This window comes from Strix aluco, chromosome 17 (assembly GCF_031877795.1).
Source record: "Strix aluco isolate bStrAlu1 chromosome 17, bStrAlu1.hap1, whole genome shotgun sequence".
In the NCBI taxonomy this organism is placed as follows: Eukaryota; Metazoa; Chordata; class Aves; order Strigiformes; family Strigidae; genus Strix; species Strix aluco.
The window spans coordinates 13,055,742-13,080,529 of NC_133947.1; the positions used below are offsets into that span (position 1 = coordinate 13,055,742).

Genomic DNA, 24,788 nt, shown 5'->3' on the forward strand with positions numbered 1-24,788 from the left:
CACATGATGTCCTGGAGACTTACAGCTTCCTCAAGCAGATTCAAAGACAAATTAACAAACAGCAGGTCCATAAACACACACAAGAAGGAACCAGCAGGAAGTACTGTCTAGTATCTTTATTACAACCACTGCGGATGCTGAGGCAGCTCACAGAGAACAGACCCACAGCAGGTGAACAGGCTCATATGCTCTCCCTAAACAGCATCTCCTATGGCTGCTGCTGCTACAGACAGAACACCAGCCTGGATGAAATGCTGCTCTGGGCTAGGAGAGCTTTTCTTCTGTTCCTACTCAAAATTAAATTAACAACATTTTTAGTCACATTACATAAGTTCCCAAGGCCGAAGTCAATCAGGGAAATAGTAAAATCTCACTGAAATTAAATCTACTTTTTAATCACTTATTTTTACTGGTCTGTGGTTGTCTCAAATTATTGCTATCAGCAAAACAGAGCTAAACCAATGTCTCTTACCAGGCTACATTAAGCCAAGAGAACATCTTTTTATATAACAATGCCAATAAAAGGACAAAAGGCATCAATATATGAAAAGCAGATTCGTATTTAAATTCACTTCTGAAAAAGTTTGCTAATAAAAATGAAAGCCAAACACAGCAACTTAACTACAGCAGATTTTTTTCCTGCACTCCTTCCTCTCTTCTCCACCACTCAAACAGCAGTAATGCTTCACAAGAAGCAAACAGCACAGAGGATAAGCTGTATATAAATAGAACTGGAGCTGTCACTTAAGGTCACTTAGTTTCAAACCAAATCTGTGAGCTATACCTCTGCATCCAAGGTGGCTGAAGCCACAATCAGTCGAAGATCCCCACGCTTCTTTTGAACCTAGGACAGAGATCAAGAACATCCAGAGTAAAAACTATTTTCTGAGATATAAGACTAGACCCAAGTTTTAGAGCATCCAGATTACCAATAACTTCTTTAAAAATACTTTAAAACTACAAGACAGCCAATGAACTGAAGCACCCATGTCACCCCATAGATCTAACAACCTGATGACTGTTTGGAGTTTTATACATTCATTTTAAGGGCATTCAGTCTGTAATCATTATAGTTTACTCTTAATTTCTGGTGGGAGTCAGATCTTTAGTAGCTTGAAGTCAGCAACAACCCCCTATCAGATCACTTCACATGATCATCAGCAGCAGAATGAAGACTACCTTTTTGCTAATATAATCTAAGGAGACATTTCACAATCAAGGGAAGGAAATAGAGGATCCTGAGTGTCAGATGTCTAAAGTAAATAGTTGGGTATGTACAATAAGCTGCAGGATGAATGAGGAACTAGAAACCACCCTCTCTGAAATGGGTTCACTACAGCCATCAGGATCAGAGGTTTAATGAAAAGGATGAAAATGAAAACAGTTACAGAGAACATTAAAAAAAACCAAACCTTTTTTAGTAAGCCAATGGCAATATCTGTATAAAGAGTTCTTTCATGGGCTTCATCCAGCATGAGCACACTGTGAATAAAGCAGAAAGACAAGATTTCAGAAGTGGTTTGATTGACACTAGAATCAGTGTCTTCCTGTCTTCTAGAAATATCATTATTTGAAATCTGCTGCTGGACTATTACTGTTTACATCCGCTTAGAAAATTGTGGAAGTTAAAAAAAGCACAGTGACAAAGTAGGGAGGAAAATGTAGATAACATCATGTGGCACATACATACTGTTCTTTACTCAGGCTAGCTTTTGGAAAGGGGAAGGAGAAAAAAGGTCTATCTTTACTGTATTGCATGGGTTTTCTGGATACCAGCATAGCCTGTGTTTGTTGTTGGGTTTTTTGTTGTGTTTTTTTTTTTTTTTAATTTGATTAGCACCAGAAAGAAAAATTGAATTTAAAACTAGTAAATGAACACATTCAGACTCCATGAGGCCCATTTAACTTTTGTTACAAAATCACAGCACCAAATCCTCCTGGCTTTGTTGCTGCAATGATCAATTGATTTTCTAACAGTCTTTACAACATAAAGAAGTCAAACTGCTAAAATAATTTTCACATCTTTTAGTATTTAATTTATAATAACCATGTCTAAAAAAAATGCAGTTTTTTTAGCAAATCACACTTCAGCAAGTATTCATACCATATTTCCTTACCTGTATCTTGTTAATAAAGGATCAGCCATCATCTCCCTCACCAGCATACCATCAGTTAGAAACTAAAAGTGAATGCAAAGAAAAATGTAAAAAAATATCCTAACAGGCAGTCTTGATTGCTCATGTGATTGTTAAAGATGATTTTCTAGGTTTTTGCTTAAATTTTTCCTTGCCTTTAATTTTCTAATGATCTATTAAATTGATCTATTTTCAGCTACAGAAGCCAAATATATATTTGAGTGTTAATCCAGAGATAAGCAGTGTGACTGCTTTTTAATCAGTATTGAATTTTTAAAAATTAGTTATTTTTGTATTGAAATAAAATAACAGATTGGCAGCACTGGAGCATGGCAATAGAAGTGTCTTCACTCTTGTCTGTAACATGGCTAAATCTGCTCTACCAATAACATCCTGTGTGCCAAACCAGACTTGACCCTCTCAAAGTAGGCTACTTAATATCTATTACACAATTCTGACCAGAACACAAACCTTAACATTTCAAGAAAACACAACATTTTAATTTAATACTTTCTTCATACTAACTAGTGGAAACCCACCAGCTTTGTGTAGCCATCAAAACAGTAGTTTGGGACTCCAACGGTGGCCTTGAACTGGGCAATAACTGGTATGCAAGGTAAAAACCTTCAAATTTCCAACCCCAAGTGATTAATCATCACACTCAAAAAAAATAAAGATTATTTCAGCTGCATTTAATGAACAAACATCTCCATTTCTTTCACTTTAAAAGGGCTACTAGCCTCAGAAAAAAAATCAGAGTAAATTGTCTCATTGATCATCATTGCTATTCCAGAATAACTAAAGCAAATTCTCGTCTGTACACATCACAAGCAAAATTAATATTGCTTACAGCACTAAAGAACAGCTGCAAAGCTTGCTATTTAATCCACATCAAATTACTCCCAGTTAGCCTACTCATTTTATGTTTTATCTGCACTTTTAATCAAAATCTATTTTTAGGGTGGTGAGGATCTTTAGCTGTGATTCACTGCAGTCTTTCACTGACTTTGAGTGACTTATCAGATCACACTAGCACTGTACCAACATCTGGCCATATCTACCTTGAAAACCTCCTTTAGGTTTAAAATGGTAGCTGCCAGACTAGCAGAATTGAACACGTACTCGTTTTATTAAGGTTTGGATAGCCATGGCCATTTCAAGCACACTTTTGGGGCACTCTTTACGGGGCATCACAAGGTTCTCATTAATTTTGCAAAAGTACTTGAAGAGTTTCAGAGTAACCACATACTGTTCATGTTTCACCTTAATTCTTGTAGCCTGTGGATCTGTGCAGTCATCAAACCGAATACAGTATCCAACTTCATGCCCCAACACTGCTCCTCTTTCATCAGCAACTCGTCCTGCAACCTGAGGAAAGAGATTCTTATAAACAAGAGACAGCTCACAACACACTTCATTGTATTCATTTTGTCCATAGAGGACTGGCATCAAAACAGGAACAGAGCTAATGCTTCCAAAGAATTATTTGTTCTCATTCAAAATTCTGTTTGATGTAACAGCACATACAAGTGGTAAATACTTTTAAAGTGTTTTAGAGTAACTTAATAAATCTGTTTCACACTGCTTCTACTCAGGAATGCTACAGAGGTACCTTTCTGTGGTAAGTCCTCTGACAGACCTACAAAGGCAGCCACTCAACCAGTCACAAGGTTGGGGAAGGACCACCTACCAGCAATTGCAGGAATTCAATTTAAGAACACAGTTGGCATGTGAAAAGGGAAAGAGTACAGGTATATGGCATGCAGAAAAAAGTTACCAGTTAACCTAATCTGTCCTTTTTTTTTTTTTTAAATAAAGATGCTACTGTACTTTTTGAAATACATAATCTTCTCTGCAGAAAACAGACAGAGAACTGGCAGAATAATTAAAATAAGCAACAGTTTTTGGAACAGTACTACCTGGGCCAGTTTTAAGCCAAGAGCTCCTTTAGCTAAAAATCCTGAGTTATTTGGACTTACTCTACAGAATATTAGGTATTATCAGGCCATGGTTTCAGCAAGCTGGAAAGACATTTATTAAAGACACAATAAAACTCCACAATACATACATTAGTCCTAGTAGAATTCCCAAAGCAAGCTACTCTCAGTCATTTGAGTGACATTCTAAACTATACCAGCAGGCAGCAAATTCATGATTTCACATGGAATCTTATCACTGAATCACTTTCAGCCCAAGCATTCAGGATAATTGTCAGTCTGGGTAATGCAAACAGAAGTTCAGGAATTTCTAAACTGTGCTTTATGCCTCTGAAACTACTTATCTTTACTTCTGACAACCCCCATACTCTAGATGGGAACGCAGATAAGCACACCTCTTAAAAGATTGCTTTCAGTTCAAGACAAAGCAGTAAATCATCAACCATATCTCTCACGTCCCTGCAACAGCCACACAGTCCACACAGTTTGCAATGACATTCTTGAAGAAAAATCCTACTGCGTCTATATACTAAGCCCTAACTGAGTAATCTTTTTATTTTAGGCTTAAAAATGCGTTAAGACATGAAAGAGAAAAGAGAAGTAAGTCTGTCACGTGAGAAATCATTGCAGTATACACAGTATCTCCTGTAGAACCACGCACTGTCAGCTGGATGTCCTATGAAGGAGAAAAGGGAGGGCACTGCAGGCAGACTGCCCGAAGCACAGGATGCCGATTCACTGCTAGAGACTGTTTGCTTAACCACGTTGGATCTGGTCAAAGACCACTGGATGAGATGAAACAGCAAGCTGTACAGCTGCTCAGTCTACGACATTTTGAGCAGAGGCATAAGCTGATCTGTTGCAGGTACAGTTTAATACATTATAAAGAACAGGCACAATGAGGGTTACAAAATGGCATCTCAGTCTTCTGTACAAAAAGAATGCTGCAGCAGAAACTTCACCCCACCAAGTCAGTGTTTGGCTTCAGTTATGAAGTCAAGGAACACTGGATGCTTTCTGTGCAGAGTATTAACAGAGACTACAGGTTATTGCCCTCAGCATCTTGTCTTCTTCCTCTCCTAGTACATGCAGTTGACATTATGCTCTCCTAGACATATTATGTATATAAAAAGATTTCTCACAATAAAATTGTTTCCTCTTTTCCCTGACACTCTTACAGGAAGAAACAAAAAAAAAATCCCACAAGAACAAAAAAAAAAAATTAAAAAAACACTACGTATGAGTTGCTAGAAAGGGGTACACACCCTCCTCCTCCTTCTACTGGCTATGTTAATGTACACTGATTTATATCACTACTTTACTCTGTGAAAGAAGTTAAGGGTCACACAAGCACAGTTCTAGTGCAGTCAATCATAGCTCAAACCTGCACAGCCCTAACTTCTATACACAGTTCTGCTGATGCCATTCAATTTTATTTCAAAGCTTCCACATCTGCAATTCTGGACTCAGAATCTCTGGCAAGACCTACTAATCAGGTTGAATTCAGTGTATAGTACCAGCCATCCTGTGAGGAAGATAAGCGGAAACATCTATTCATTCAGGAGCTCACACAGTTGTGATTCCTGCTATTCAGCAAAACCTGCTAATAAATTGGAGGTTATTATGACAACAAACTGGGAAAATTTGGACACAGTGGAGAAACTCACTGAAACAGCAGCAACCCGACGAGGCTGCGTCACTCCAACAACTCTTCCTTCAGCTGTCCAGCCAGCTTCTGCTAGGTACTGCAAACAAATATCGAGGATAAGAAATTAATTGGTTGTGCTGTGATTACAGCAAGGTGTTAGCTCTCCACACTATGTGCTTTTTCCTGGTTCTGACACCAACTGATGCATGACCTTAGGCAAATTAGTCACTTAGAGATTTTGTGCATTATTAATCTCACCATTGGAAGTAATACAGTACAATACCTACTTCCTAAGCACACGTGCTTTCAGAAAGCATCTAAGAGCAGTTCTTTGGGTCTCAAGTATTTTTTAACTACTTCATCTTCTCTTCTTTCCTTTATTTTATAATCCCTTTAAGAAAAAAAGCTAAGCAGCACAAGACCTGTGCTCACAGTGAGGCAGGTGGCATTCATCATTAGTCTGCAAATTTTTGAGTTAAAATCAAGAACTAACATTGAAACATTATCAGACTTTTTTCACTCCTGTCACAAAAGAGAAAGTTTTACAAAACCAGAAAAAATACAACATTCCAGAAATTTCCAAGAGGAAAGTTTGTAAGAAAATCGTACCTTTTTTCCTTCTTAAAAACATATCCTCAACAAAATTTTAAACATGATTCTGATAGAGTAATAAACACCCACTATAGCACAGTGACTAGTATTTGTACCAGCATAAACTTATTTGTTGGATATGGTCCTTTACTGTAGTGGAAGGAGGTTTTATATTACAGATATACCAGCTCCTGCTATTTTCTCCTTATATTTCTCTCCTTTTGGTCACACACACGAGCACAGGTGAATTCCATTCTCACACTGCAGTTCTGGGTTGCAGGTTTAAGGTTTCATGTAAAATCCCACAAGGCAATACCTGATTTTACCAACTTTAACAGACACTTACTTGTGGAATCTGTGTTGATTTGCCACAACCTGTTTCCCCAACAATCACTAGAGTTTGATAGTTCTCCACTAGATAAAGTATGTGATTTCTTAGCTGAAAGAGAAGATGACATTTAAGTATCAAAAACATGTACAAAAATAAGAAAATAATTTAAATGACCATATTTACATATCTAACAGACATAGTAAACTCATTTTACATGGAGTTTGCTGCCAAAAGCTAAACAGTTCTTTGAAATCTATAAATGATATGTACAACATATAGTAAATAACTTAAATCTCAAAGCCTGTAAAACTGTCACTAACAGTTGTCAAACAGGACAATCAATTCCAACAAATGAAGAGAGCAAGGTCATAAAATTATTACTTTATATTGTAAAGCAGTTCTCTCCTGCTCTTTTAAGAAAAGACATGAGCCAAACATCATACAATAGATTTAATATACCAAAAAGAACTTCCGTACCTTAAAAACAGGCAGCTTTTGTCTTTGTTGTTCAATAGAAAGGGAAGCATAAGGATTATAGATGATGGTTATGCCACTACTCTCAGCAGGACTCTGTCTCTCCTCTGAGACACTGACACCAGGACCTTCTGTGCCTAGATGAGGAAAGTGAATTTTAACTAGAAGAGCACACTTCTGCCTAGTGTATCACAATACAACCAAAATAAACATGTTCCTTAAAAGGAGGAATCATGAGTAGCAGCATATATCAAGGCTAACTTTTCTGTGACGATAATCAAAATATTAGCTAACAGTAAACACGCAGAAATTCTTTCAAATAAAATATGTGTCCCCTGCTGGTTAAAAAAAAGCAAATCTAACGTGAATAAGTATTTGAATTCTTAAAAGAAGATAAAGGAGGAAAAAAAGAACATGTGAAAAATATACAGCAAGCTCTTGGGAGCTTCTTTTTCCGTGCAACAGTTCAGATATATCTTCAGTATCCTTCTCAGAAGTACATCCATGGATTTTAAGCCAGCCGGTCAGACGTGCAACAGAACTTCCCTGACTAACCTCAACTGTATAAACATTCAACCTCGCCTGCTCATGAGATATGCCACTTGGTTCAGATCTGAATTTACCTCAGTAACTGAAACTTCATTTATTCCTGCTGCAGGTTACTATAAAACTACTGACAACTGAAAATGCTGAATCATGCAAGTGAACTAGAAACAAAAACTCATCTCAGTAACAAAATGTGTCATCTCCAGCTGCAGATTCAACTGGAAAAGTCTGAGAGCAAAGAGAAGGATTCCCCTGTTTGGAGGATTTGCTTGTTTGGGCTTTTTCCACTTTCTCCACTGTTTAAAAACAGTCCCTATTCAAAGCTGCCAAGCAACTTTTATGGCAATTTGATCCAATTTTAAGAGTGATTAGCAATGATTCCAATAACTATTCAGTACCCAGGACAGATGGGGAAGTTAAGAACCAGGGACTTGAATATCTGGATCTTGACAAATCAATGAAGTTAACAGATATTGCTTCTCACCACCCACAGATTTTCTTTCACAGCATTTTCTGTGCTTTTTTTAATACACAACTGTCAACATATTACTACATATATACATATTGTATATATGCACATATTATTATAATATTCAAATTATTAAGAAGCTGTTTGCTAAACTAATCTTGGCTGTGGAATAGCTTTGCAAGCCATGGCATACCACAATACAGTGACCAATTTTAAAAAATTTACCAAACCCAGTCCCACTAAGCTCCCCTTTGGGATAAGTGAATGAGAAGGTATACAACTGCCCATACCCCGAGGGAACAATCACAGAGCCACAGCAGAGCTGGGAGGCACCTCTGGAGACCTTCTAGACCATCACCCTGCTTACTACAGGGTCACTTACAACAGGTCCTCGTTCAGATGGGTTGGAGACCCCACAACCCACCTGACTGTTCTAGAACCTCGTCACCCACAGAGTAGAAAAGGTTTTTCTCATGTTTAAGCTGACTTTCTCATGTTTCAGCTTGTGCCCATTGCCTCATGTACTGTCAGTAGGCGCTACCAAGAAGAGTCTGCCTCCCTCTTCTTTACACCCCCCTATCAAGTATTTATATACAACAAAAAGATCCTCCTGAGACTCCTCTTCTCCAGGCTGCGCAGTCCCAGCTCTCTCAGCCCCCCCTTGCATGTTGCATGCTCCCATCTCTCAACTGGCTTTTTGGTCTGTCACTTTGTGGACCTACTTCAGTAAGCCCATATCTTTCTGGTGCTGGGGAGCCCACAGAGCACCCCGATATGGCGCTGAGGGGAAGGATCACCTCCCTCAGCCTAAGAGCAGCGCTCTTCCTCACGCAGCCGGGGGTGTGGGTGACCTTCTTTGCTGCCAGGGCTCACCAACAGCTCACGCTCAGCTTGTAGCCCGAGGTCCCCTCTGCTCTGCTGAGCTGCTCTCCCCGCTGTGCGGCACCTGGGGTTACTCCCCCTCAGGGGCAGGACTTCGCACCTCCCTTTAATAAACTTCTTCAGGTTCCCCAGAGCGTTTCTCCAGCCAGCCGAGCCCCCCACGAGGGGGGGGCACACCCACCCGGCGAGTCATCCACCCCCACCCCAGAGGACTGAGGGCGGACTCCGTCCCCTCCCCTGCCGCCCCCAGCACCGGGCAGCTCCCAGCTGGAGTCGCAGCGACCTCGCCGCCCGCCAGGCCCCGGCGGCGCAGGGACAGCGCGTTTCTCCTCTGTCCTCGGCGTCTAAAATCCGGGCGACCCCCAACAGCCGGCGGCTGCCGGCGCCCTCGCCACAGACAGCGCGGGAAGGCACTCTCTGACACGCACCCCCATCACCCCGGGACCGCCACTCCCGCACCGCCCGCGCCCCCTCACCCGGCTTCCAAAACTTCACCGGTCCCACGGGCGCCGCCATCTTGGGGTGAGAGGGCAACCGGAAGCGGCGGGGCGGGGCCCACGTGACGCGCCGTCCGTAGCCGCGGGGGCCCGGCCCGGGCCTGAGGCGGCCTCGCCGGCTGCTCCCGCTGAGGGAAGGCGCCTCCCGGCCGAGCGCTGCCCCCGCTTCTCCAGGGGCGGCCCAGGGTCCCGTCCGTTACCAGCGCTAAGCATGAAGTGCTGCAGCTTCGGGCGTTTCCGTATCTTAACGGCACGAGCGGCTGCCGGTGGGTGACAGCCCGTGGGAGCCCCGTGCGGTCAGTCAGCCCCGCAGAAGCGGTGTTGCTGAGGAAACCCGGGTGTGACAGACGCAGCCTTCACCTCCGAGCCGGGGGAGGAGGGTGAAATACCGATAACGCGTGAGCCAAGCCTGCCAGGAACTACGGGTACTAAAATGAAGTGTAAAACCTGGGGGAAAACCTAGGATTTAACGGGGTTGAAAGATCGCCTCCAAAAAGTCCTTGTCTCATAAGTAAAGCTAATCGCACACAGAGGATGCCTCCACACTACGTGCACCACAGCTGTTGCACTCGGGCAGCTGAAGGACTAGAAAGAAAACAATTACAGTAATAGTTAATAGATGCAGCGGTGCCCTACCACAGGCTCATTACAGCCTAGGGAAGTTATTATTGAATCAAACCCAGTGTAGACTTTGAGTAACTAAGTATAGTCTGGAATGAAAAAAAAAACAAAAAACAAAAACAAAAAAAAACCAGCTTCTAATAACTATAGCAATGCTGTCAAAAAATCATGCTTATGAAAAAAAAAATCTAATCACTTTATATTCTTACTAATCATTCTCCATGAATAACAATACACTGGCAGTGCTGTTGTGGTGATTCACACAGACTGCACTTCACAACGCTGTCCCTCCACGGTCATTTCGTATGCTAAGTAGGTAACCACTTGAAAAAGAGGTTATTCAGTTATAATTAAAGACATTCTTAAAGTTCTGGTTATTTATTTCAATGTACTTTTCAGATTAAGTCCACTCTCAAAATAAACACGACTCATCACATTATTTTGTATCATCAGTATATTAGCAACTGTTGAGAAAAAACCCTATTGATGGCACATGGAAAGAGTTGCCTATTAAAGTAATGAGATGAATAATAAAGTTAAAAACTTATATTTGAGAAAACATATACAGATATCACTGTGAAAATAAGATTGCATAAACAGTATTTTGCATAGACTAAAACACCATATGTTTTATGTGTATGGAAAATATAGTTGAGAATAAAAGTTTCTATTTCAAACTTCTTTACATCTGGATAAAAGATTAAACTACTGAATATTTACAGATTAGGACAGTCAAAACTATTACATTTCCATGACTGTAAGCGCAGAAGCAAAAGGGCGCAGATTAGTTCTATCCTAATCAGTACATTATTGCACTGTCCATAAAGGTCATGTTTGTAAGCTCCACATGTCCAATTTAATGCTGTCCTGCAGATGTTGAGCACGGACCCAGATGAAATTCCCCAGCTAAGTTTTAACCTTCCCCCTTGAAGCCCAGAACCCACGAGACACTTACACACGCATATATCCGACCAAGAGCCTCGAGAACAACTCGAGAAATGGTGAACCTTTGCTTTGGCCACAGCTGCCGTGGTTGGGCTGAGAGTTTCTGCACTGGCAGGCTGCTGGAACTTCAGTGCCTCTTTACAACTGTTTGGGAGGACAGTTTATTCATTTGGGTTTTTTTGTTTTTCTCCAGAAATGGATGGATTTTTATTTTTAAAAATCTAGCTTGCATGAAACCTTAAAAATAAACGGTTCTATTTCTGACTTCCATGTTATTTCATGGCTGGTAAAAGTAAGGCTTTCGAGGAGTAGCAGCAGCTTCACAGATTTCAGATCTACTCAGCTTTTCCCATAAGATCAGACAGCAGTAGCAACCATAAAACAAAAAGTATGTATAGTAATATATAGTAATGCCAAGAAAATGGCCTCATTTGGCTCTGCTACAAACATAGTAAGTTCTTAGGAATACTATCCCTTGCATACATTTATTGCATGATGTCCAACAATCTAAGTATTCTTATAATTGTAAAGAAAAGGTAATTTGAAGTTCAATCATTGTGAAAGCCTTGTTTGCCTGACATGTTAGCTCATTCTGCCTAGCAGCACAGCTTCATGTAAAGAAAATGTGACATTTGAGGACTAGCAGCATGGTACTGGTCTACTAGTTTCTAGATTATGATTACTCCGGTTCTGTGTCATGAAACAGTTTGTGGAGAGTTCATGCAACACAAGACTAAACTTAGACTGATTTCAGAGCCGTACAGCAGTCCTGATATTCATCTTTGGAAGAGTTTTAAGTAGTATTATTTTCTATACCTGGATTCCTTACAAAAAGGTTTGAGCTACTGAGCTAAGACACTGCTAACCCATCAGCTTAAAACATGTAAAGAATAGGTTGAAAAATGAAAATCTGACAGAATACTAGAAGTCAGTAACTGCTTTCTAGGTGTTAGAGTATTTTTTTTAAAACACATCTGAGCCTAAGACAATGCCATAACTGTATCTGTTGCTCTGCATTACAGTGGTCTTCAAACAAAACCACAATTCCAGTATCGCTTTCTCTCAGTTCGAGGTTTGTTTCCCAGCTGCTCTCACAAACATACAGTAAGACAGTACTGGACATGGACGGCTGGACGTGCTTCCTGAGGTTCTGCTTCTCGCACCGAGTGAATGTGCAATTCATCTCTCTACGATCCAGTGTGGCCTCATAACTAGAGAGCCATTCCTCTTAGTCAGTGGCGGAGAGGCATGCATTGCATTATTTGACATGTAGACTGCCTCCCTTGAGGCATGCAGCCAGCTTCGCTTCCTTTTTAGATTTCCTACAAATGCTCTAAGATACAAAAACTCCATTCCTAGGAAGTTTTCCCTGGTCGAGTCTCTGGAAGCCACTGTTATCCTGACCAGCTGGTCCAACACCCTGTTCCTCTTGCAGCTGGATAACTCTTTGAGGTTGATAGGCTTTGACCGTGCATAAAGAATCCGAAATTCCAGGTCAAAGTGTGCAACCGCGGGGCCTGAGAGAATCAAAATGTTACTGCTGTTCAGCTTCCCATCCATCCACGTGAAACTAGCAAAGGAAGAATGAGAAAACTCTGAGTTAATTAAAAATAAATAGTAAACAAAGTATTAACTGAAAATTCTCTTTCATCACATTTAGTTAAATTGTTCTTACAATGCAAATGATGAGCAGTGTGCTCTTTTTAGGACAAACATTACACAAAAACTCTGATAAGGAAAGCAGTTTTGCAACATGGCTGGTTTTCCTTTCCATGTAAAGAAACCGTGTTAAGCAACAGAAAGAAATTGGCACTTGCCTGTAGGAGCCCGTTGTCACTCTAATGCCATCAATTAACATGAACTTTTCACGGACTTTACCAACAATTTTGGCACCAGACCTCGTGTAGTATGTTTTCCCAGTGATATTTCGAATTCTCATCAGCTGTTAAAGATACGGCAAGCGTGACGTGGATTTCAAAGTTAAATGATTGCATGTAAAGGAGTAACGCACAAGAATAACGATCACTGAGGAACTAGCAAAGGTTGCTGCACAGTGCCATAAGATTCAGCCTCTAGGAACCAAATGAGAATTTTGTCTTGTTTCAGTAGGCAAAGAGGTGGCATTAAGGGGCAAACCTATACGCTGATTGTGCAGAATGTGACTGTAAAAACTCCTGTTGGAGGGACCCAAACTCCACAGACTCTTCTGTGACAGAACCTGCTTCTCCACCAGCCTTCAAGGTCTCGGCGAGCCTGAGCAACTCCAGTCATGCTTTAGCAACTGGACATTCCTCCTGCCTTTCCTTGAATAGCCAATTAATATTTGTGCTCAGAAAGCACCTGTAACATCCACTTGTAAAGATTTTGGTTTTTCTATTAATTGCCTTCTTATGTAAGAACTGTTAAATCTTCCAAGAAAGAACTAGAGCTACATAAACCCCATTTTATGGCAGCAGGCATAATAATTTCCTCTTTTGATAGCTCAAAGATTACAGTCATAAGAGGATCGACTCTCTATCCCTATAAATACAACAAGGCTCACCTTTTCCTGTTCGAGGTCAACTCCCAGATCCTTGCACATTTTTAGAAAGTGGGAAAATGAAGACTGATCTAGAAGGATATATGCTTTTACTTGCCGCTGGCTACAAGCTTCCAAGAGGTCTTTGAAGATATCAGTATCAGTGAAGGAATCCATAACCAGGGCAATCATCTGCAACAAGTTTCAGAAGAGATCATTAGGCTGTTTCCACAGCATCCCAAGGGAGATGGCATATGAGGAATTTGACTTCCAAATTAAATATTCCCACCCCTCCCTCTTTTTGGTTTGTTTTTTTTTTTCCTGGTGGTAATGGAACATGGTACAGTCTTCTGTGATATGGTGTATTCTTCTGTTGTTCACAGGACTGCTGAAACATTTAACAGGCATATAGGAAAGAGAAGAGAAAGGAAAAAAAACTAATTAGAATAAAGTTCTGTGAAGAGAATGGTATTTTGGTAAAGGTGATTACTGAGTACAGCACACTGAGGTACAGGAGACACAACATACATTGCCTCTTCACTATGATCACTTACTCATGTCCCTGTGTAGTTAAATATAAAAAAATATGTATTGAATTTATGGACAGAAATTGTTGTTAAAGATTATTTGCCCCAATTTGTGGTCACTTGACTGATTTATAGCAGATAACATCATTTAAGATTTTTATTACTGCATTGTAGAATTCCACTTTTTACTATAATTTCAGCAGCAGGCATTGAAGCTTCTTTTGCCAGGATCTGCATCTTTTTTTTGTTCAATAGGTATGAACAACCCAGCCTGAAAGCCTGTTGTAGAAAGACACCTTTCCTCTATTTAAAAATCAGAGTTCATCACTAGTTAGCAGCATCGATAGCCCCTGCATCTGTTCAGTAGCATGTTGTTCATGGTTTTTAATTAAGGTTGTACAAAAGTTTTCCCTTTTTTACCACATAACTTCACTTTCAAGAAGAAATTATGGAAATCTGAGCATTTTCTCCTTTCCTCCACCTCTAGAGCAGTGCCAAGACCTACAAGGCAGCAGGAGACTCTCCAAAAACTGAAGCGAGATGGTAAAAAAAGTATTTTGCATCAGAAAAGAAAGACATTGCTGTCAGCCTCGGCAGCTACATCAGTAACTTTTGGTGTAACAGGAGCACCTTGCTGATCGTGGAGGTGTTTGGTGGTGCCGAAAATATCTGGGAAGAACCAGAACAGTGGTAAAATAAACGTATCGCTTCAGATTTCCTCCTCGCCCTGAGATACGGCCAAAACAGGGGTCTAGTTCTGTGTTAGACAAATTTGGTCTCCGATTCCTAGGCAAGAGGGGGTTTTTGTGAGGACAGATGTGTTTTCCTCAAAAGCATTGCCGGAAGAAAAAGGTGACCTTATTTCCAGAGTCTTTCAAAATTCTCAAATATGAAAAGAAACAGTAAAAAAATTCACCGGTGTCTGACTGTTCTTGGTATCTCACCTCCCCACTTAAGATACAAATGAAGTTTGTCTTCAAGTTATTCAGATTCTCACGCTATTTTATGCCAAGATCTGAGTACTCGCCCAAGCTCCTCGAGTGAAACCTCCCCCGGGAGCCAGCTCCTGCCCTCGCAGGTCTGTCCCGCGGGCCGAGCCGAGGTGTCCCCGCCGCACCACGGGGAAGCAACGGCGAGTTCGAGGGGCTGGGGACGGGCGCGCTGCGGACGCATCGCCCGCCGGTGCGGAGCTGAGCGAGGCCGGGACAGCGCGGGCTCGGTTTGCATCAGTGCGGGGCAAAAACGGCTGCGATTAACGAACCTATTAAAAAAATAAATACAAAGGTGGCAGGAAACCCCCAAAGCAGTAACAAAGTAGCAGAGTAAACCCGGGGGCTTCTGTAGAAGACAGTGCGGGGGGAAGGACGAGGCGGAGGGCGGGAGCGGGGCGCGGGGTCTGGCCGCGGAGCGCAGTCACCGACCTGCCGGGCGGAGCGGATCTGCCGCCGCACCGCCTCCTTGCAGCCGTAGATGCTGTCCCCGCAGCCCGGCTGGAAGTGAGCCTCCACCCGCGTCAGCCCGCGGAAGGCGCCGCTGGCGAAGCCCGGCCAGCCCAGCTCCAGCGCCGGCGGCTCCAGGTCCGAGCGCTCGGGGAAGTAGGTGAGCGAGGAGGCGTCGAGGGAGGCGCCGGCCGAGGGCTCGCCCGCCGGCTCCGGGGCCGCGGCGGGCGGCAGGGCGCCCCGCGCGATGGCCTGCACCTCGGGCTCCGACAGGAACGGCGGCAGCTGCTCCCGCCGCAGGAAGGCCCGCAGCGCCTCGGGGCCGCCCGCCACCAGCTCCTCCAGCGCCAGCCGCTGCGCCTCGCTGTACGGCCCGGGCGGCCGCGGCGGCCAGCGCCCGGCGCCCTCCTCCAGGCACTGCGACGGGTTGGCCATGGCGCGCCCGGCCCGGCCCCGGCGGAGCCTTTATAGCGGCTCGGCGGGGCCGGCCCCACGCGCGGGAGCGCCCGTCCCCGCCTCCCGCCGGGAGCCCCGCGGGGGAGAGAGGAGCCGGCAGCGGGACGGGAACGGCGCCGGAGCAGCGTCGCCCGCGGGGCGGTCTGGGGCGGCAGCGCCGGGTGTCTCCCCCCGCCCAGGGAAGCCCCAGCCGACGCGAGCCTCGAATTAAGCAGCGAGAGGCCGCGCAGCCCTCGGCCGGCTCCCGGCCCGCATCAAAAGGCTCCGCGGGTCGGAGGGCCCGGGGCTCAGCCCGCCCCGAGCGGCAGGAGGGCACCGGCGACAGGGGCAGCGCCGCCTTAGTCACCCAGGCTCGAAATGCCAAACAAAGGGAACACAAAGCTCGGCCAGGATCGGGTGAAAACCCCCGCGGCAAAAGGAGTTTATTTGTAAACTGCTTCTCGTTGCTCAGAGAGTACCGTAACAGCTGCACCGTGTAATAAAGTTAAAAAGCACATCGAGCAGAGAGGTTGATTTTACATACATTCATGTATGTATTCATCGGGTACTTACATACATTCAAGCACTGCTGAACATGAGCTCTTAAAAACACAACTCGAGAATGGCTTTGAAGGCACATCGTGGCTCCCTCTCTACAACTTGCTTCGCTCCTGGTGTTCCAGCTCCAGGGGTCGGGCAAAAAAGCATCCCATCTTTTTAAACAAGTGCAGGCAGAATTTTTTTTCCCCACCTGCACCTCTTCATACATCTGCCTTACAGCTTTAGGGAAGGCACGGCTGCTTTGAAATCCAACAATGAAAGTAGCTAGGCCTTTTTGTCCAGATAAATTCCAGAGATAGACCTGCTAAAGTTAGTTGCTCTCTGCACTGAAGTTGCAGCCTTTTTGAGTTTGGATATTTTTCTGTTCATTCACCCATTCATTACTGTTTAGGAGAATATTCAAGACAACAGCTGAAATGTGCCATCTACTGGACACACGGGCCCAAAAATAAGAAAATACGTAGCCCAGACTGATTCGAGTGGGCAGAATTCAGCCTGGTTGGTCACTAAAATCCTAGGATGTAGGTCTAAAGAAAAACAGTACAGGTTAGAGCTGAGAGAATCCACACACTGCTCAGATAAGCGATCCAGCAAGCACAGACATGAGCACACTTGCACAGCATATTGCTAACAAATATTCGGATAACGTCTCTGCAAAGCAACTTAACCTAAGATCCATTTAATATTGAAAGTAGAGTATTTTCAAAAGCGAGAGTGGCACTTCAGCTCCTCAAACCAAGTTAGTAGTAGATAAAGGATAAATAGAGCAGGAAACAGACTATTTCAGATAGGACAGCCTAAGGAGAAAAATATTTTTTTTCACTCTTGTACTATAATATTAACAAACATAACCCATAACATTTCGTAGTGCATTTGTCAGTTTACTTTTGAACAGGGGCTTTGTCACATGCCCTCAGTGACTGTCTCACCTAAGTTCATTCCAAAAAGGAACGTGTTTACAGGTCTCTTAATGGAAGCTAGATGGTTTAGACATTCCTAGGCCCAACCAGAACTGGAAGCTCATTTCACAGAGCTAAGACTAAGAGTCCTAATTCTGTGTAACAAGTTGCACAAAAGACAAAGCTCTTTGAAGTCATCCCAAAAGAAGTACAACAGATGTGCTGCAGCACGACACTGAACGCCAGATATCACCTCATCTCCCACTCACAAGCACAAAAACCCAACACTTCAGCAATACATTCCCAGATCTTACAGGTTCGATGTATCTAGCTTTTAGTTCTGAATACTAGAAACATTTCCATCCGGGCTGCACCTAAAATGGGTACAGCTATCTTGGAGTGCTAAGCTGCCACTTCCAGGTCTTGCTTTTAAAGAGATGCTTTTCTGAGGATGTGTATATACACACACACTTTTTTATACATGTGTATCTACACAAAGGCATGAGAGGATGATCAAACTGAAGGGCTAGTTAGCTCAGTCCATTTCAGAAGGCTTAAACAATGAAAAAAGGATACAGTTGAAGATAAAAACCTGCAACTGCTCCAACAGACCCTTCACAACTTTAGTGGAAGAGTAATGTACATATCACTGAAGTCAGACTTTGAACAAAATTAGCTTTATGGCTCCTTATAAAAGTTGTTTTCCCTCATGCCAAAGTAGAAATAAAAGCCAATATTAATAAGAAAGAAAAAAATTGAGTATACCTTGATGTAAGCTAAATCTCCAAAACCACTCTGAGCAAGATCAGCCTGACTCAGATTCTTCCAAGTTTACATAAGTTAAAGCCAGACCATCAGCAACCCTTGAAAGCAGTAACAAGCTTACTTTTCAGGTTAAACATCCAGAATTAAAATGAACCTTCACTGCTAATGAATATAAAAGGAACATGCAAGTAGCTACAATATAAACAAACCCCTCTATTTTTATTGCTTAAATTGCATAGTATAAAACAAAGTGCTGGAGAGTGATGTACACATGTATTCAAAAAGAAAAAGTGCTGGAAGGAAGTGGAAGAATCATCAGGTATGAAGTGACTGCAATTCAAGACTGGAGCTTTTGTGTTCTGCATTCAGTGCAGCAATCATTTACGCAAAGAAAAGAGTGAAACGTCCCGGAGGCTGCGCAGGCTAGCACTGATGTCACGCCTCTGTTTTAGATTGCATCTTCCAGTGTATTGGGTCATGTAGTTGTCAGGTGCGCGTCCCCTCCGGGATAGGATATCCACCATGTGGCTAAGCTTCGACCTGATAGTAGAATAGTGGAATTGCCTCTCTTTATGCAGTTTTTGGAAATATTCTGCCCTGTAACTGCTAGAATATTCAAAGGACCGGAGAGAAGACAGTGAGCCGGTAGAGCTTGCAAGAGAGCACTGGGATGATGACGAAGACAGTGATCGCAGACTGGAACTTGATACAGCCTTTCCAGACAGAGAAAATCCTTCTTTTGACAGCTTTCTGTGAAGCAGGGGTGTTTCTGTGTACTCATCTTCCTTTGTCTGTGTCACTGCAGCCTTCAGCAAAACTGCAGTCTGGGTGCCCGTCATTCTAGCAGCGACAGACGTCTGAGTGCCAGCTTCTGCCGTTACAGCAGCGGCCTGCATGGCAGCATTACACACCGTCACTACAGGCTTCTCTTCCCATGGGCCAGTCTGAGTCGATGTGCTTTTCCGTTCCACTATGGCCACTTGATCACTGAACCACTCCTCTTCACAGAGGCAAGAATGCCCCAGCTTACAAGCTTTGCCTCCAGGAGTATCTTCAGCCAGATCTAGTTCTTCCAAGGGTTTCTTTGGAGTACTAGACAACCTGGCAAATTCTGCTCTCAAGTTGCCTTCCACAGTATATTCTTTGGGGGACTCTATTCTGTTCGTCAGATGATCAAATATCCCACTGTTCCTGCAGCTGGACGGCCATTTAGGGCTGATGGGCATCGACTGGGCATAAAGAATCCTGAACTGGAGGTCAAAGTGTTCAACCACTTGACCTGACAATAGCAGCAAGTTACTGCTGTTCAGCTTCCCATCGGACCACGTGAAACTATTGAAAACAAACCAAGATTCACAGTTAATCTTCAGTGCATTTCAACACATACCATTACAGAGAGCAAGACTCACCTTAGAAGTGCTGTGCATAAGGAAGGTAGAAAGTCAATATACAATTCACTCTTCTTCAGGAATAGCTCTATTTAGCCATGGCCAAGTGCTTTATTAGCAACAAGTTGGGCAAAACAGTTTTCCAAAGCTGTTTCCAGTTTTGCATTAGTCCCACTCAGACTCAGCTAGTCCCCGTGCCATTGGCATTCATTAATACCAGGCAAACAGCAAAGTTAATACATCCTTCTTGCAGAAACTCCCCCTTAGCTTCATCAGGACCAGCAGACCCCAATACTTGCCTGTAGGAGCCTGTTGTCACTCTAATGCCATCAATTAACATGAACTTCTCATGGACTTTCCCAACAATTTTGGCACCTGACCTCATGTAGTATGTGTTCCCCGTGAGAGTTCGAACTCTCATCAGCTGTTTCAGAAAAGAAGGGAAAAAGTAACATTAGATTTGCATTAACTTCCAAAAAGTTTCGATTAGCAATTCTACCGAAAAGAAGCTACGCACGCTATGGAAGACAGGAATGAAATGAACTTCCATACATTGCCTGCGTTTGAGTGTTACTAGTTACACAGTGCTAAATTTCTGTTAGATTAGGAGAGTCTGTAGAGAGAACAGCCAGTTCTAATTAATTACGACCGTGAAGCTAGGATTGTTTCCCCATCCAGAGAAACTCTCACTGGGGTGAACATAAGCCTGCCCAAGACATGTCAGCTTATGTTCAGAGAAATTAAGTAAATCGCCTGGGTCACATCACCCAAACCCTTTTAAAAGGAAGGAACTATGTATTAGGAAAGAAATTAGATGTTACCAGAGCTATACCACCCTTGAGCTTCCTGTGTTTCTGTTTTCCTTAGCAAGCAGTTCCTTGAGCCAAAGAATAAAGCTACTTAGATCTCGCAAAATTAAATGCTTGAGAATTGTTGCTTCCTCAGGACGGGTCTCACAGTGCACACTCTGCCCAGCACACCGGGCTGTTGCATAGCATGGCTGTAGCTCCTACATATGGGTAGCGTAGGGTAGTAGATGTGCCTTTTCTGCACGGTTTTTGCTGAGTTTGTGAGCAGTTTCACATGTTGGATTAGATACTGTACTGAAACCATGTGATATTGAGCCTTGATCTTCAGGAGCTGAGAAACATTTCAGAAAATCCCCTTTTATATCAGTTATCAAACTACAGGATGCTTTAGTCTTTCAAGGGAGTCTGATGTTTTACAGAAGGGTATCTTTGATAGCCATAACCATAAAATGTACCACAAGATATAAAAACAAACCACACCCACCACATTTAGTACTTACACTTTCCTGCTCAGGACAAACCCCCAAATTCTTGCACATTTCCAAGAAATGGGGTAGAAAGTCCTGGTCAAGAAGGATATAGACAGGGACTTTGCGGTTGTTATAGGCATCCTGAAGGTCACCAAAGATATCAATATCCGTGAAGGAATCCATCACAAGGGCAATCACCTACAAGAAAAGTGACAACACTTGTTCAGGGTCTTTATTTTACACAAGGTCCGATCACTGCCTCCCCAGCCATTTTCTCCTGCTGCTATCAAGGCCAGAACGCACATTTCTTTGCCCTGCTGCGCAGGCTCTGGCAAGTTGTACAAGATTTCTATGTTCCCACAATGTTTCTGTAAATTCATTCTGCCCTGGAGTGGAAAGCATATGCCTGAAGAGGTTTTTCCTCATGTCTGCTGCTGCTTTTGTACACTTTTCACAGCCTGCTTTCCTACATAATCTCCCATGATCTGCCCTTTTGATAACACTGGGGAAGCTATCACAGCAGAACCTGGAATCTAGACCTGGATCTCCACTCCTGTTCTCCCAGGCTGGCATACCTGCCACAGATAGCCACTGCCTTCAGGAGAATTAGCCTGAATGGCCTCTTCACTGTCACAGCTGAACATCTCACAAACCCCAACTGATTGTTCTTTGTGTGGTAGGAAGGAAATGCTGTCCCTACACAAGTTACCAAGAGATAAACTAGTTCTGTGACAAGATATAAACTGAATACACAATTTCCAGACTCTTACTAGATATATTCTGAGTTTCCATTCCATACTTTGACAAGAAAACCTTCCACACACTCAACAGTTCTTTACAGAAGGCAAGTCCCAAGACGGGAAAATTTTGTCTCAATGGGCCAAAGACAAGGCGACAGTTCATTTATGAACAATCTCTCCAGCTAATTCAGAACCACACTGTACACTGTTTCAGTGCTAGAATTCTCACCCTTCAAAACCAGGAACACAAAGGCGTAAAGGATTTGGCTTCATGATTTACTTTTCTACGCTATTAGACCAGCATCAAGGACAACCATCATACAGCCACTGCAGGTACTTGGCACCTGTCCTTACCTGACAGAGAAGGCATCCGCTCACTGCTGCAACACACCCAGGGCATGTGCATGCAACACAGCGGCTCTGTGTGTGGCATTGCCTGTACTCAGGGGAAACATTTCCCACAAGAACAGGCTAAGCTTTGCATTCCCACCTGTGCCCTGCTCCCTAAGGCATTGGCTCTGTATGGATGAATTCTTAGGTATAACACACACAGGCACATTGATATTTCCAGATAAAGTTAGTTTACGCTTATGCTTCTTATGTGTCACCTGTGCTTTTGTCCACCCACCAAATAAGATGTTTTTGACAAGACAGATGAGTAAGAAAATAACCCCTGAAAACAGAACAATTCACACTAAATCCCTTAGAAACACTGGTGCCTTCAAATGACTACTCAATTAACAGCACTTTAAGTTCTAATTCCAGAATTAGCAGCTGAAAAATACACTTCTACTCAAAATGAGCAAAAGTAGTTGTGTTTAGAGGAGAGAGAGAAAACCCTTTTCTCTACATTCATCCATTCGGGATAACAGAGGCAAGATAGCAACAGTGTCCCCGTTAGTCACTTGAGCTAACCCCATTTGAGCAAGCTGAGAAGAAACTATAGAGCATCTGAAGTTTTCCCGTTCCTCACATTAACCTGAAGAACTCAGACATGATTGAGCAGTATCGCACAGCATCTGATATTCAGTAAATTATAGGGGGTCAAAATTTCTCTCCGTTCCGTGTCCCCAAAAACACTCCCTGGATCAGGCATGTACTCAGCATGAACAGCTTGCCTGGCTCTTGGCTCGCTGCAAGGGAAGGCGTTTGGCAAGATGCTACAAGCAAGAACATTACAAACAAGTAGCGTTTTAGAGAAACATGTTTTCACGGAGTTTAGTCAAATCACCAGGCCGGTGTCATCTATCTGATAAGGATCCTTTGAGAACAGAGCTTCCTCTGGGACCGTTTCTGGCCAGAAGCCCACCGTTCGTGTCAGCCTCACACACACCTTAAGCTCCTGCACTCACCAGCAGGCAGGGACTAAGCTCAGTGGCTGATTCAGGGTGTGCCATGTGCGAGCACATGTTACACAAAGCCAGGGATTGCTTCACCTGGCCACCTGAAGAGGAAGCTATACATTTAAATTTTAGCTAAGCCAATTGAACGGCTGCTAACGAGAAGGGCGGTTCCCTCCGGGGATTACAGTCAGAGGCTATAAACTCAGGTAACATAATGAATTACAGAGAACAGTTAGAAGTTACGATGCCGCATGATTTTTAAGCCATTGTCTGTATCGGATCAAAACCACCCACTCCTGTAGGAGGGAAATCCTGCTAGGAGCAGGTCTGCACATCACTTAGGGGCAATTAATGAGGTGAAGAAGGGATGTATAATCATAGGGTCATCTCTGTAGATAACCTTGCTTTATAAGAGACACCTTTGTTGTGTCACGTCCTTTAAAGGAGAGTAGGAGCTTTCTGCGAGCAGATCTGGCTCGCTGAGCACATCAGTTGGGAACCTGGAATAGAAATCCTTCTGCTTTGAGTAAGATCAAGATCGACTCGAGACCAGCGGGTGGTTTGGGCGGGGACGGCGGCGGTGGGGCCGCATGCGGCGGCGGGGAACTCTTGGCCACCGCCCCTGGAGCGCCGTAACCGGGAAACGGAGACTGCGCGGGAGATGCGCGGTGTCAGGACGAGCACTGCCCGCTGCGCGCTCACGAGCTTTGCCCTCCGGACGGGCCTTTCTCGGCTCGGCGGGGGGGTTTAAAGCCTCTCGGCCGTGCCGAGCGCCCCGTGAAGAAGATGCTCGTCGATACCGACGCTGATTTCTGCTCCGGTTCGCAGCCCCGCTGGAGAAGGGCCCCGGGCCGGGCGCTGCTTTCGGGGGGCGCCGCGGCAGAGCCCGCACCCCTGGCCCCCCCCACGGCCGCGGAGCGCAGTCACCGACCTGCCGGGCGGAGCGGATCTGCCGCCGCACCGCCTCCTTGCAGCCGTAGATGCTGTCCCCGCAGCCCGGCTGGAAGTGAGCCTCCACCCGCGTCAGCCCGCGGAAGGCGCCGCTGGCGAAGCCCGGCCAGCCCAGCTCCAGCGCCGGCGGCTCCAGGTCCGAGCGCTCGGGGAAGTAGGTGAGCGAGGAGGCGTCGAGGGAGGCGCCGGCCGAGGGCTCGCCCGCCGGCTCCGGGGCCGCGGCGGGCGGCAGGGCGCCCCGCGCGATGGCCTGCACCTCGGGCTCCGACAGGAACGGCGGCAGCTGCTCCCGCCGCAGGAAGGCCCGCAGCGCCTCGGGGCCGCCCGCCACCAGCTCCTCCAGCGCCAGCCGCTGCGCCTCGCTGTACGGCCCGGGCGGCCGCGGCGGCCAGCGCCCGGCGCCCTCCTCCAGGCACTGCGACGGGTTGGCCATGGCGCGCCCGGCCCGGCCCCGGCGGAGCCTTTATAGCGGCTTTGAATCCCAACGGCGCCGCGCTCCCGCCGCCAGTGGGGCAGCCGCGGCCCGCCCCGCGCCCCGGTTGGCTGCGGCGGAGCGCCCGGCCCCGCCCGGCCGAGGGGAAGAAGCGGGGCGGGCGGAGCCGACCGCGGCCCTGGTGGGGCGGGGCGGGGCAGGGCAGGGCAGGGCAGGGCAGGGCACGGCACGGCAGGGCACGGCACGGCACGGCACGGCACGGCACCGCGCAGCCCCGTTAGTGCCCGGGCCCGGCCCGCCCCGGCCCGGCTCAGGCCCCGCAGGTGCCCGGGCTGAGGCGGCCATTTCACGCTGCCCGGGCTGCAGGCCGAGCCCCTTCGTGCGGCCTCAGGGCCTGACCCGGAGCGGCCCCGCGGCCGGTCCCGCCCGAGGCC

The 24,788-nt window shown here is 45.0% G+C and overlaps 3 protein-coding genes across 4 annotated transcripts in view; all 3 read right to left on the reverse strand.

Moving 5' to 3' along the window:
• DHX35 (DEAH-box helicase 35) overlaps window positions 1-9,548 on the reverse strand; it is a 32,529-nt gene extending 22,981 nt beyond the window's left edge. For both annotated transcript variants that reach the window (XM_074842914.1, XM_074842913.1), the window contains exons 1-8: window positions 9,490-9,548; window positions 7,120-7,253; window positions 6,658-6,750; window positions 5,740-5,817; window positions 3,399-3,503; window positions 2,118-2,179; window positions 1,413-1,482; window positions 785-844 (exon numbers count right to left, since the gene is read on the reverse strand). In XM_074842914.1, coding sequence (XP_074699015.1) covers window positions 785-844; window positions 1,413-1,482; window positions 2,118-2,179; window positions 3,399-3,503; window positions 5,740-5,817; window positions 6,658-6,750; window positions 7,120-7,253; window positions 9,490-9,529 — 642 coding nt within the window. In that variant the 5' untranslated portion in view covers window positions 9,530-9,548. The remainder of the gene's footprint in view (window positions 1-784; window positions 845-1,412; window positions 1,483-2,117; window positions 2,180-3,398; window positions 3,504-5,739; window positions 5,818-6,657; window positions 6,751-7,119; window positions 7,254-9,489) is intronic.
• Window positions 9,549-10,567: 1,019 nt separating this feature from the next.
• Window positions 10,568-18,290, reverse strand: LOC141931129 (protein FAM83D-B-like). Its single transcript, XM_074842915.1, has 4 exons — window positions 15,543-18,290; window positions 13,619-13,786; window positions 12,894-13,018; window positions 10,568-12,646 (listed from the first exon to the last, which is right to left on the reverse strand). Exons 1-4 carry the CDS (start codon window positions 15,993-15,995, stop codon window positions 12,256-12,258), a joined length of 1,137 nt encoding a protein of 378 aa, XP_074699016.1. The 5' UTR covers window positions 15,996-18,290; the 3' UTR covers window positions 10,568-12,255.
• A 123-nt stretch (window positions 18,291-18,413) lies between these two features.
• LOC141931130 (protein FAM83D-like) lies at window positions 18,414-24,369 on the reverse strand. Its single transcript, XM_074842916.1, has 4 exons — window positions 23,902-24,369; window positions 20,918-21,085; window positions 19,908-20,032; window positions 18,414-19,552 (listed from the first exon to the last, which is right to left on the reverse strand). The coding sequence occupies exons 1-4, from the start codon at window positions 24,352-24,354 to the stop codon at window positions 18,598-18,600; spliced, it is 1,701 nt and encodes a 566-aa protein (XP_074699017.1). The 5' UTR covers window positions 24,355-24,369; the 3' UTR covers window positions 18,414-18,597.
• Between the last annotated feature and the right edge of the window lie 419 nt (window positions 24,370-24,788).